The 13,553-nt window shown below is 41.9% G+C and overlaps 1 protein-coding gene across 2 annotated transcripts in view; it reads left to right on the forward strand.

Annotated features, from left to right (window-relative positions):
* Positions 1-13,319, forward strand: part of PTEN (phosphatase and tensin homolog) — a 231,178-nt gene extending 217,859 nt beyond the window's left edge. For both annotated transcript variants that reach the window (XM_085605587.1, XM_085605590.1), the window contains exon 9: positions 9,569-13,319. In XM_085605587.1, coding sequence (XP_085461713.1) covers positions 9,569-9,754 — 186 coding nt within the window. In that variant the 3' untranslated portion in view covers positions 9,755-13,319. The remainder of the gene's footprint in view (positions 1-9,568) is intronic.
* The last annotated feature ends 234 nt before the right edge of the window (positions 13,320-13,553 follow it).

The following is a 13,553-nucleotide window of genomic DNA, read 5'->3' on the forward strand; positions in this document are numbered from 1 at the left end:
GAACATTTAGGATATGATCTGGATGATTCAGGCTCAGTCATGGGTCTTGATGACGTCTGTCTGAGACTTCTTGGAATGCTGCCCTCAAGCATTCTCCTGCTTGTGTGATCGCTGGCACATTAGGGCCTTGCAGGGAAACCTGCTTTCACAATGGGCTCAACACCAGGGATGCCTATTGGACAACTTCTGTGGCTCAAAGGAGACCGCCCCGGATCTTCGCTGAAGGTGAATTGACACCAGATTGTCATTCTGCAGGCTGCTCTAGCTGTCATTCTGCAGGCTGCTCTAGCTGCCCCATCCAGATCTCAGTCTTGATGGATGCATAGTCTTTGGGTTGAAGGTGATCATTTGGGAGAGGTGGAAATCAGTGGCCAATGTCTGTCCACCGCTGGACTGCTCCACATTCATATCCTGGTGCTTCATGACAACTGACTTTCTCTGAAAACCTTTCTCTAGGCCATCAGAAGGTGGATGGTTCAGGTCCTGACGGACAGCACAACCGCCATGTGGTGTCTCAACAAGCATGGCAGGGTAGGGTGTGGGGGATGTAGAGTATTGGACCTTGTGCCAGGAGGCACTATTCCTTTGGAGATGACTGGAACAACAAGTGAGCTTCTGGCGGTTAGTCACCTGGTGGGGGATGCTAAACGCCAGGACAGGCGAGCTCTGCAGCAGTCAGCTGACTTCCCAATCCTGATGTATCTCAGGACATCTTCGAACAGTGGGGTTTGCCCTTATGTGCCACTGCTGAGAACGCACAGTGTCGTGACACCTGTGTGTTGGAGTTTTTACCAAGGAGGCACCTAGGTGACACATTCTGCCAGTGGTGGAGCACAGGCCTCCTGTACATGTTTTCAGTGTTAGATTTCCTGCCTTAAGTTACAATGAGGGTCAGGATAGACCTTCCCCAACTTGGCCTAATAGCCCAAAACTGGGGCAGGATGGTGGATTGTTCTGACCTGTTGAGCTCGAGAATTTGCCCTCCAATAAGTCTACCTCTCTGGGAGCACCCTCTGTATCAGCAGTAGGTCAGAGTCCTACAACCGAATCTCCACAATCTGTATCTACATGCATGTAATCCTCTCTCCCCAAAATCTTGGATAAAATGCTAGTAGTGCTTATCATACTAACCTGTTCAAAAATCAGTTCAGTAAAAGGAAACCCAGGGACAACCGCTGATGGTGACCACTCATGCCCACCTAACCTTTGCTTGCCAAATCCAGAGCCATAAAGGACCTGACTTACGAAGATAATCTTGACATTTACAAAGGCAGTATCTCTTGTCAGCAAGGACCTCAGGAAGTCGCACATTGCTTGATCATTGGGTTTTCCCTGCAGTTGAATTTGAAAAAGTCAAAATAAAGCATTATAACTCCTGGATCAAGCAGCGTTATGGTGTTAATGCCCAGCAGGAATCTTTTTCATGCAAGTTAATAATTTGTACATGAGAAATATACTAAACTGTATCACCTGCTATAACTTGGAGTACCTGTTACCTGTCCTGCAGCAGTTGTTCCATAGTGTAAGCAGAAAACAAACAATTAAAGGAACTTTTCAGAGGTGTTTTTTCAATTCTTTGGGTTCTTCTAAGAAGAAAGGACCTAGCGTGTTTGGCTAGATCCCTTTATGTATTTGTTGCCAGTTGGCTTTGGAGGTACAATATTGGGCACCACGTTCACATCTTGTTAAACATTTAAATGAGTCCTTTTATGGACCTAGCCTGAGATTTAGGTATGTTTTGGATACTTCGATTGATTTGCGTCTAATGGGCTGCTTCAAATATGTTTGAGTTTTCTCTGAAATCAGATAATGCGGTGGATTGTTTGGGCTATAGTCAATTGGAACTTTATGCTGATGAAACAGATGAAGGAATTTTTTTCAGTAATCTAATCATGCGACATTTAAAACTATGCCTTTGTAACATACAAAAAATGAATACAAATGTTGTTTTTTCAAAATAAACACTACAAAAAGAAATATTATGAAGTTTAAATGTTAAAAATACAATCTGTTTTAACCAAATCCGGGCTAAGAAATGGCATATAGCTTTAACTCTGTTAAGACGTTCATTGAGAACTTGGAGTTTTATTTAATTTCAAAACATCTCCTGAAGAAAAGTCTTATAAAAGGCCAGTTTGCATTGGTAACAAGAAAACGTTCAGAGGAAAATATCCATATGTGGGACATTTGACGCAGTGCGGTAGAATACACGGTACAGTTGAATGCACAATGATTCAGGTGGGGGTCTTAGCTAAAACAAGCTCCTGTGTACATTTGGCTAAATTGAACCTAATTTTCCTTCATGACAGCTGTACATTTTTACCCATTGCTCTGATGCAAACAACACTGTCCATATGTCCTGTCTTAGTCTTGGTCCAATGTCAAAGCTGCAGGCCAATCTGTGACTCTTCCCATTGTCTCCACTCTCTGCTAGGGAACATCAGGATGTCTCCATCTCGCTTTCAGTCCGAGTATTTGGGGCACTCTGTGACATAACAAGAGCTTGAGGCCTTATTGCGAATGTTTGGCACACTTCTGGTTAATTCTAGTGTACCTTCAGGCCCTAAGGATCCATCGAGGCCTCCAGTGTGGTTACTGCCAGTGGGCCTGCCCTCTGCACACTCTGCCTGCCCTCTGCACACTCTGTGCCTCCTGAACCTTTCTCTGATTCCATTGTAACTTCAGAGCCGACTTCAAATCAGGTACCATAATTCACACCCATTCCCATTGACATAGACAGAGGTCCTGACACCACTCGTGCTAAAGGAAGACCTTGTTCCAGGAGTCTTATCAGACCCTGAACTGCGTTCTTATTGGCCCAAACTGATGTCTTGTCCCAAAGCAATACTGAAGCACCCAGTGCAATTTGACTGGAACAGAATCAAGATTTTACCTGTGAGGCACACCCGGTGCTCTAACAGCTTTACGGTTCCGAGTCTGATCAGAGTCAACCAGATGTCAGAGATGACCATGGAGATGATGGGGTATCATTTCTCTCACACTGAGGATGACAATCTGTACATGGATTTTCAGGATGGCAGTGGGTTTGCCACTTACCCGGTCACTGAGATGTGTTCTCCTCGACCATCAACAGAAAGAGTGCTGCCTTTGCTTTCGTGATAAGACATGCAGCGGAGCTGCCATCTATGGAAGTTAAGTCTAATGTGTTTTTTAACTTGGACAGTCCTCTTACCCTTTACTGCCCACAGTCATTCAATGAATCTCAGACTGACACCTTATTTGGCACCTTGTCTAAGCCTTGTTCTAGTCCACCAGAGAACAGGCAGGTAGCCTGGCACCAGTCGTCTTCAATCATAATGCAGCACCCTATGCCAGAAGGTTTTGTGGCTTTGGCTTCCACAAGCAGGTTAAGCACCAATAAATTCCCCGCAACCCCTACCCCTTTAGACCGAGTGGAAGAGAAATGAAACATTTGCAAAACTGATTTTCATCTGCCAGCCTACCCACCCCCCGGTGTGTTCGGCCAATTTGGCTCAAACCATCCAGGATGGTCAGGAATCCTTCAAATATATTGTCTGCCCAAAGTTCTGAAGATGATCAGGAACGCTATACATAGAAAGGGATGAGAGGAATTCCAGTCCAGCACACGTTGTACCTAATGATACTTGTCATTCCATAGAGATAGTCCAATTAGCAAATTCTGGTAATAGGACCCGCTAAGGTCCTCAAAGTCGTCCAATATAGGAACCACAAGCAGGAAGAAAAATATCTTCGGCAAAGAGATCCCTGAGGGGCTTGTCTGGCATTGCAGCACGCGCCCATTGATGAAACATGCACTTCAGTGTGATGGGGCTTGTGCGTTCACAGAATTCCTGGACTTCTGCATTTTTCTTTAGAGAACCTTCATTGCCAAGAATGAGAATAAATATGGTCAACCTGAAGATGCCCTAGAAGAGTGTATATTTCTCATTCTTGGCAAAGAGAATTCTCTGATGTAAACGTTGCTGAAGTCCAGGATTTGCATGATAGCCAGGGCCAGGAACACTGTTCTCGTGATATGCCTTCTGGAAGCCATTGGAATTACAGTAGCCCAGGAAAACTCGTTAATTTAGAAGAATTGTTGATTCCCTCCATAGACAAGGTGCTGCAGCTATACGAGACTGTTGGCGCAAATTGCCAAATATCTATTAAGCATCCTTGCAGTACGGAGAACACATGCAAATTTTCCAGGTGGCCAGGGCTTTTTGGCTTTTTCAATCTTTCAAGGTAAGAGCTACTTTTCACTCCAAGATTCCAACCAGTGCATCCTCCTAATCAATTCGAAGTCCGAGAGTAGTTAATTCAGAGAAAACCAAGCCAGTATGTCCCATAGGCTGCATCAGAGGCCAAAAAGACCCAATAGCTTTCAAATTCAGACACCTTCCTACCATTCCCGGATGAAATGTGCTTCGTTCATGAACAGAGTTTCTGCATTTTGTCATAGAGGATAAGCATTGTCTAATGTTGGATATAGTTCTTTAGACTCTTGATGGCAGCCTTACTAATTAAAGAATTACTTTGGCAGGTATCGCCCTATCTCCTGCTGCATAGGTCCAATGTGGCCCTTACCTGGCCAACCACTAGTTAAGGTTTTTCTCTAGAGAGCGGAGTGCATGCCTTCCCTTTTCCACAAAGAGACTCATTGTGATACCTTCCTTCCTCTAGAAAGAGTGTTATTGTGATGTTTTCCTAAGGTGCAACGTCATGACGATGTAGTTGTTCAAGATGCTTGTTGGACTTCAAGCTTCATGCATTTTATGTGCAGGAGTTCCGGAACAGCCCTAATCCCTCCAAATTAATCTTTAAGGTCCTAAAGGACCTTATAACTAAGAGGGCCTCCGCGGCTGAAATCTGCACTGACTCTCACTGCGAGAGTCTGGCTTTGTTTTTTGTTCATAAGGTGCAAGCAATTTACCACTCTTTTCCAACTATCGTGCACTGCTTGGATTCACTTGATTGTCCTAAGTTCAATGATAGGATCCTGGATTTTTTGGCCCCCCTATCTGAGGAGGGCTTTGACTTTCTGAGCCAAAAAATTAAATCTGGCTCCCCTGCAGACCCCCTCAAACCGGCCCTATTTAAAAACATGCAGGCCATATGTCGTGCACCCTTGCTTGCCCTTATCAATATGTCACTGAGTTCAGGGACTGTACCCACCAAGTGGAAGCAAGCTGTAGTCACCCCCATCCTAAAAAAGCCTACCCTCGACCCCACAAAACCTGAAAACTATCGTCCCATCTCTTTGCTGCCGTGGGCTGCTAAAGTCATCGAAGCCCACGTGAATGGGATCCTGGCTGACCATCTCGATAAAGCTAACATCTTGGATCCCACGCAAAATGGTTTTCGTAAAGCCCACAGCACGGAGACTGCCTTGTTATACATGGTTGAACATCTGCGCTCCGTGCTGGACACCGGACAAACAGCGGCACTCTTGCTGTTAGATCTGAGTGCCGCCTTTGATACGGTGTCACACGATATCCTGTTGCGGCGCTTAGAGGAAGCTGGGGTTAGGGGGTTGGCATTAGGCTGGTTCCGCTCCTTCCTTTCCAACAGATCCTTTCAGGTTGCGATACCTCCCGGTAAATCCACCTCTCACCCGCTCACCCTGGGGGTCCCACAGGGTTCATCTCTGAGCCCCACTCTCTTCAATCTTTACGTGAGGCCGCTGGCTGCGGTAGTCAAAGGCTGGGGCTTGACAATGGTGTCCTATGCTGATGACACGCAGCTGGCGGTCACACTAAGTGGGGACTCAGCTTTGGACGCCCTCAACTTCTGTGAGGGGTTGCGCTCGGTGGCCAATTGGATGAACCAGAATTGTCTCCAATTGAACACAAAGAAGACAGAGGTGATGGTGTTTGGGAAGCAACCTGGATGTTGGAATGACAGCTGGTGGCCCCCCGAGTTAGGAATGATCCCCTCTCCTGCTATGGAGTTAAAAAACCTCGGGGTCTGGCTGGACCCTTCACTTAGTTTTATTTGCCATACTAAGAAGGTGGCTGCGTCTTGCTCTGGCATTATTAGGAGCATCAGGCCGGTGCTTAAATTTTTCGATGCCAGCACTAGACAGCTCGTGGTCCAGGCATCGGTACTATCCAGGATAGACTATGCCAGTGCTCTGCTTGCAGGCACGAACAAGGCTGAACTTTTGCGATTACAACGAGTGCAGAATGCCGCCGCAAGAGCGATATTTGGGTTGCCCAAACGTTGCTCAGTGTCCGGAACACTGCAAACACTCCATTGGTTGCCTGTTGCGCGGCGGATCGAGTTTAAGGTGCTTTGCCTGGCCTTTAAAATCTTGAAAGGCCTGGCTCCACCTATTCTCATGAATCTCCTGACTCCATATATCCCCTCTCGCTCTTTGAGATCGATGGGCCAGAATTTAGCTGCTGTTCCCCGTTTTCTGTTGAGCAGGACTGGAGGCCGCTCCTTTCGAGTAGTAGCCGCCAAGCTCTGGAACTCCCTCCCTAATGACATCCGTGCTTTGGAAGACTTAACCAGGTTCAGACGTGTCATCAAAACGCTCCTTTTTAATAACATTAACTGACTTTGCTGCATTTTGTGATGTCGTGTTCACCTTTCTTGGCGCCAGGACGCCCCTTTGCTGGGGCAGCTGGGCGCGGTACAAAAACCATTAACATAACATAACATAGAAGTGTGCCAGGCTGCATATGAGATCTCTCAAGCTTAACAGGAGCAGTGAATCAGTTGCTCGAGAGCCAGTCCAAGAATCTCCCGATCCATGAATCTGACATCTGAAGTGGTAGCTCCATATTTAAATATATGATGGTAAGCCACTTTCACTTGCCCTACTCACAGACATGATTCACATACATGCCCTTACTTTTTTTACAGCCTTTTTCCAGTGGTCCGGTTCAAAGCAGTGATTGTGTGTAATAAACACAACAGTTTCCTCTTTTATATAAAGAAACTGATGGCGGCTCAACATCAGCATGGTAGTGCCAGCCAATTCCCAGCACATCCTTCTAGTCTCCCATGGAAAAGTGGCGCTCAACCAGAAAACAACTTAGACGGCGTCACTGACACCACAAATGGAAACCACTGTCCAGTATTTGAGGCTTGGGAGCACCAAGATACATAGGTATTAAACCAAAACTTCCAGCCTAATCTCTTGAATGGGTAAGGATTCCAGATCCTCGGGGATGAGTTTGTTGAACAGTTCAGGGCGACTTGTTTTTGTCGGTCTTCCACCATCTCACCATCCTCGGCCCATCCCGACTTCTTTGTTTCCGAGAGTCTTCCAGAGTGGCAGACATTCCATGCACCCTAGCCCTGAGCAGGTTCTCAGATTTTTTTTTTCCCTTTCATTTTCATTTTGATGACCAGTAGGGAGTGGGAATGAGGTTCTGTGTAAACGGCCTCATACTGTAAATTCTACTATCCTTGACCGTACCTCATAATGAATAATTAATTTCCTTTGCCACTGATGTACTTGGCAGTGCTTTTGGTGCTTTTCTTCTTGACCATTAAAGTGTGTTTTTGGAGGCATAGTAAGTGGGGCAACTGTTTCTGTCCATTGGAACCAAAATTGGAGCTGTGCAATATTTTTCCATTATAAGTTTATTGGTGGTTTCACTTGCATGCTAACTTAATCTTCTAGTTAAGCCTTCACATTTTTGTACAACAACCTGTTGATCTTCCTTTTCCGGGAAGCCTTTTTATTTCGGCTTGTTTTTCACATTAAGATATTATATAACACAATAGAGAGCTAAGCATGGACTGTTTTTCAGCAGTAAACCACAGTTTAATTTTGTTTTCCCATTTGTGAAACCAGGCAAAATGATGCGTTCCCTGAGGCTATTCACCCCGTCGCCTCCAGTGTCCCAAGGAGTCCTATTTGTGACCCCCTGGTGCAAGAACGAATTAGAAATACACTTGGACACCAAACCATGCACAACACACAGAGCAATACTGTGTAGGGAGTGTTTCTGGTATTAAAAGTACCTCAAGATGAGCTCGGAGACACAGTGGAACTCCAAATCACCTTTTGTTGATTAATAACACAATCAAAAATAGCACTGAAAAAAGGACTTGTTTTAAAACGTTTTCACGAAATATGGAAAGCTAAGCAGCGGAGCATGTCCGAGACAATGAAAACACGAAAAACTCAACCATTGAGTTCTTTAATCCTAATACTCTCATGCTAATTCTGGGTGCTATGCTATCTGTAGGTAAGGTAGTAAATAGCAAGCCTATTCTCGAGTTTCAAAGATGGTTCGCACAGCATTCCTGTGTTTTTTTTCTGGAATAGCAAGGTGGTTATTTTCTTTCGCAGCTTGTACGCCGCTGGAACATGAAAAGCAACCAACTGAAGGCCACTTCTCCCCACTTTCGCCTCAGTCTAAGGCAGCTGGTGCAATCTGGCCTGACCTCTGCCTCGATATACCTGACTCAAAGTTTCTCTGGTATAGAGTTCTTTATCTGGGGTATTTATAGGATCTGATTATGTATTATCTTATCATTTGAAAATAAGGAGACTAACCGACTCTAAATCCGCAATAAGGCAAACAGCCATGGTGGCAAATGAGTCAACTCGATTATCATATTGATAGGATGTATTTAGAGTTTATAAGCCATCCCAATTCTAAAAAGCAGGGGCATATAGTGTGGACATTTCTTAATTATCTACACATGTATAAAACGTCACAATATCTAAGGAAGATATAGTCTGAAAAGGCAAATAGTTTGGAAGAACAAAATGAATGGAAATGGAAAAGTCTAAAAACTTAGACAAAACTGTGGCCTCCATTTTTTTGTCTTGATAGGCCAGTTTGGTCCATTGGACTATAGTGTACACACAGTATTCGTCAATTGTTACACAAACAAATGCTGCATTCCATATGAAAGGATATGCAAAATGTATTTGTGAATGTAAAATGCCATTCCTAATTCTTAGAATCCGGATTGGTGGAATTGTATGTTTTCAAGGTGCAATTGTGAATGTGAAAACTCTACCAAAATGATCTTGAATTGTATGTGTTTCTGGGTGGCTTACCATGCAAAGGTAGGTGGACACCTGCAAACGTGGTTATATGTAACCAGTGCAAGTGTATTCTCAACCTGGAAATGCACCTAGATTTCCTCTAGTCAGAAGTAAGAATGTGTTTCCAGGGTCTGTACAATGAGGCACTAACCAGATATTCATTGGAAGTAAAGGCAGGTTTCATTTGCTACGGGAAAAATTAAATGTACCCATGGACAATAGTCTTGCACAAAGATTTTCAGAATACTTGTGCAGGCAGAATTTACCACCATGCAGACAATCTGCTTGGTGGTAAATTGTGCATTGAATAATTACAGTAAATTGCGGCTTGAATTTTCTGGCGTTCACATTGTATCCTTTTTCCAGTACTCTGAAATGTGCTGTGAATTTAGAAGTAATTCCATGGGAACAAATGTGACTTTTCAGCGATGGACTGTGAATCGACAACAGTGTGCTTGCTCATTCATATTTTATTTCATCTTTGCCACAATACTTTTTCTTCTTAGTGTAACTTGCTCGTTTACTGAGACAGAAATATTCTAATCCACTTTCTCTGTTTCTTCTTAGGTAAAGTTGTATTTCACCAAAACAGTAGAAGAGCCGTCAAATTCTGAGGCCAGCAGTTCAACTTCAGTAACGCCTGATGTTAGTGACAATGAACCAGATCATTATAGGTACTCAGACACCACTGACTCTGATCCGGAAAATGAACCTTTTGATGAAGATCGGCATACGCAGATAACAAAAGTCTGAGTACTGTTTTTTATCTGGGGAAAAAAAACCACAAAGGAACGATAAACTTGAATAAACTGAAAAAAAACAAGAACCTTTTTTAAATGGCAGTGTGACATCGTGTCAGATTACCAGTTATAGGAACAATTATTTTCCTGACCAATCTTGTTTTGCCCTTACATCCAGTGGGTTTTGGCACTGTTGTCCTGTTTAACAAAAAGGTTGCCTAGCTGTTATGTGCATACCTTAAACCTTTTGGTTTCAAGAGGACATTTAAATATCAATTAGGAAATAACAAAGATGGCACTTTCCCATTCTATTCCAGTTTTATTAAAGTGGAGACCGATAAGATGTGTAGACGTAGGAAATGTTCCTTTTGTGTTCTGTCACCAACTGAAGTTGCTTTAGCGCTTGTACAGGTTCATGTCCTGCCCCTTCACACTTACGTGGCAACGGATACGTCTGCAGTTGGCTGAGAGGTTTGCAAAGGCGTTTCTTAAATTCTACTGCATGTATTTCAGACAGTGAATGGAAAGAAATGCTCGCAGGAAGAGTTACTCTGGATAAAGTACCGTCTCCAGCTACTTTCGTGCACCTTTCCTTAGCATGCACAGTTGTTAATCCTGGACATTTGAAGAATCGGCCGCTGTCGCTGCTTGTTGTTTGTGCATTTTATTTTTTTAAGCATAATGGTGCTAGAAAAGGCAGCTAGAAGGAGCGATTCTGTAAAGGGGTACAGGAAAGAACTTTCCACAGCATTGTAAGATCTACGAATGAAGGGATTAAAAATTAATTACAGGGGTCATGAATAACAGACAATGACTTAACCATATAAATGTGGAGGCTGTCGGTCCAAAAATGAGTGAAACAGTTGTTATAAAGAAGAAACAATATTTACAATGACAAATGAACTGATAATTTTCTCAGTTGTATTGACTGCTTAATCTCCTGTGTAGTCCAGGCCAGTGCTGAAATTCGGATGCTGTTGTTGCATATACATTATTCAATACTTTAAAGTTATTTTATCTTTTCCATTCGTTTGCCTGCTCTGAATGCTTCATGTGCTGCCTGCCAGCTTTCTTCCTCGTTTAATGTAAAGAAAAATCTATAAAGGTGCACAGGAAATTTTCAATTTGAGATTCTAACAAAGTTTTGGGTTTTTTAAGATTAGTGATGCATTTATTCAATCAAAAGGTTGTCAGCAGTTCCACCCTTTTGACCTTACACATTCTATTACAATGAGTTTTGCAATTTTGCACACTTTTTTTTTAATGTCGTTAACTGTTAGGGAATTTTACTTGAAGAATGTTTAGTACCTGCAATGTAATTTTTTTACATTATACATGGTATAAAGAAAGCCAGTGTTGTAATAAATTCTCAACACTGCACATATATAAAGATTTGTATACACTCAAATAGATTTTGTCCCCAAGTATTCTTTATCTTATGTTTGCTATTAAAAGAATAGAATTCTACAGTGGCAGTGTTGGATCGTTTGTTCATGTGGAAATTGCTAAGGCTCTGATGGAACCTTCACGTTTAGATGTAATAAGGTCGTGGCCAGATTGCAGAACAGTGTACAACTATTGTTGTACTCCATACTAGACAAGTGTCAACATTTACTTCCTTGCTTTTAAATTCATTTCAAAATAACCTCATTTTATCTTTAAGGCCTCTTTGAATTTATTTCCTTAATCTTCATCTCTTTGGTGTGAATTTCCTCAACTTGTTGGTGCTGAGTCTTTCTTGACAATGCTCTAATTCAGTAATAAGCTGACCCCCTCATAGTACAGCATTAATGAAGTGTAAGAATTTTGTTTAGGTGGTGTATGTAGAAAGGCAAGCAGGGTAATAATCCTAACATGTTAAATGTGCCTTGCTCGTTCAACAGAATTCATTAAATTCCAGACCTTTTTGTGTAAACTGTTCCACTTTCTTATTTGTACATTTAAACGTGTTTTACGGTATATGCATTTACGCAGAACCAGTTCAGCTCCGAGTTTGGGCTTATTTGTGTTACTGAATAATTGACAGGATATGTTCAAGTGTGACACCTTTTTCTGTCTTCTCACTTTATTCGTTGCCACCTTGTGAATTGTAAAATTGAGTCAATGTTAAGGTCTTTACATTTAAGGAATGCCTGTTAAGCTGTCTGGATGTAGTCATAATTGTGAAATCGTTCAGCAGAATATGCTTTTAAAATGTGGCACTTTTTAAAATCATTTTTCCTTTCACGTGAATGGTTGATATTTCTCCTTGTTTTCTTCCAAATAGATTATTGCTATCCGTGTGTGTTTTTTTTTTTATCAGAGGAAAATGTTCATAATTTCTGAAGCTTTGACATTGGCACTGTTTACAGTATGTCCGATTTAGGGGTTCATGATATTATTGAAACTTGCTTTTTATAGTTCTAGTAGGCAAAACCGATGGCAGGTCTTAGTCACGTTATGGGCATTTGCACTGTTCTTTTCTCCTTTGAATGTGAAGGTCTGATTGAGGGATTTAATTTTGAATGTTTTTGGGAAGGCTAGCCTGCATTTTATGGTGTAGTCATTGAAATGGAAAAATTGCATTTTTCTTGTGTGCGTATATAGGTGTATGTAGGGTATATATATCTATATATACACACATTTATATGTATATGACATACTCCTCAATATGTTATCATCCCCATGGATTTCGACAAGAATTACTACGACTGAAAGTATTTCCAAGCTTTATTGAACTATATAATGATATTCATAATTAGCTTGATGTTTTTCAACATCAGTTTCTGGACTATGCTTTTAAAATCTTTGGATATGCAGCAACTTACATGTCTGAGTTTAAATAATGCCAACTTTTAAAGTTCGACGACTCCTGTTACTAGAGATCTATATCCCTACATGAAATATTGTTGCCACAGTACTTAAAGGCAGTTGTATTAATGGCATAAACATGATCTGCTGTGGCACTGGTTTTGAACTTACAGTACGTGGATTTCACAGGCAATATCGAGTGTTTCAGCTTTAAAACAAATAGGGTGGCAGTGTGCAAGTCCCATGTCTAGTTCTAGCAAATTGTGCAATATGTAAACGATGCCTGTGGTTGCCACAAAGTGCCTCGTTTTCCTTAAAATACTGTTAAATAATGTGTCATGCATGCTGATGAAGGGGTGGAACCGTGCACTAAAAAGGGGCTTTGGGCTGCAGTGTTTGGCAGACACACATTTTCTGTCAGTCCAAATGTTTAATCTTTTTCATATGGTTTATGTATGTGTATATATATGTGTATATGTGTGCATATATATATACTTACATATACATGTGTATATATACATGCCTGTATGTAGATATGTATGTATATACACAATTTAATCTGTCGAACAGCCTTATTCTGATTCAGCCTCTTAAGATACAGTTGTGCTGTGCAGCAGTGACTCTGTGTGTAAAGCTATGCACTGAGAATACAATGAAAACAACTAAATGACTTGTACAGGATAATGCCTCATACAAATCAGATGTCCATTTGTTATTGTATGTGTGTGTTAACCCTTTCTTAGTGTTATAAACTCCACTTAAAACTGATTAAAGTCTCATTCTTGTCACTGTGTTGTGTATTATTAAAATGTGTACAGTTGGTTATTCTTATGATAATGCCCTTAAGCAGGATTGCTAGTTTTTTTTGTCTTAACTCTTAACCCATTTACTCCAATGTTCAGTTTTTCTTTTCTCATGACATCTTAATTTGCTTTGGCTAGCAAAGACTCAACATCACACTTTTAATAGACCAGACTCACCAGTGCTGCATTACAGTCTCCATAGTCGGGTGCCATTTTTTC

This window comes from Triturus cristatus, chromosome 1_2 (assembly GCF_964204655.1).
Source record: "Triturus cristatus chromosome 1_2, aTriCri1.1, whole genome shotgun sequence".
In the NCBI taxonomy this organism is placed as follows: domain Eukaryota; kingdom Metazoa; phylum Chordata; class Amphibia; order Caudata; family Salamandridae; genus Triturus; species Triturus cristatus.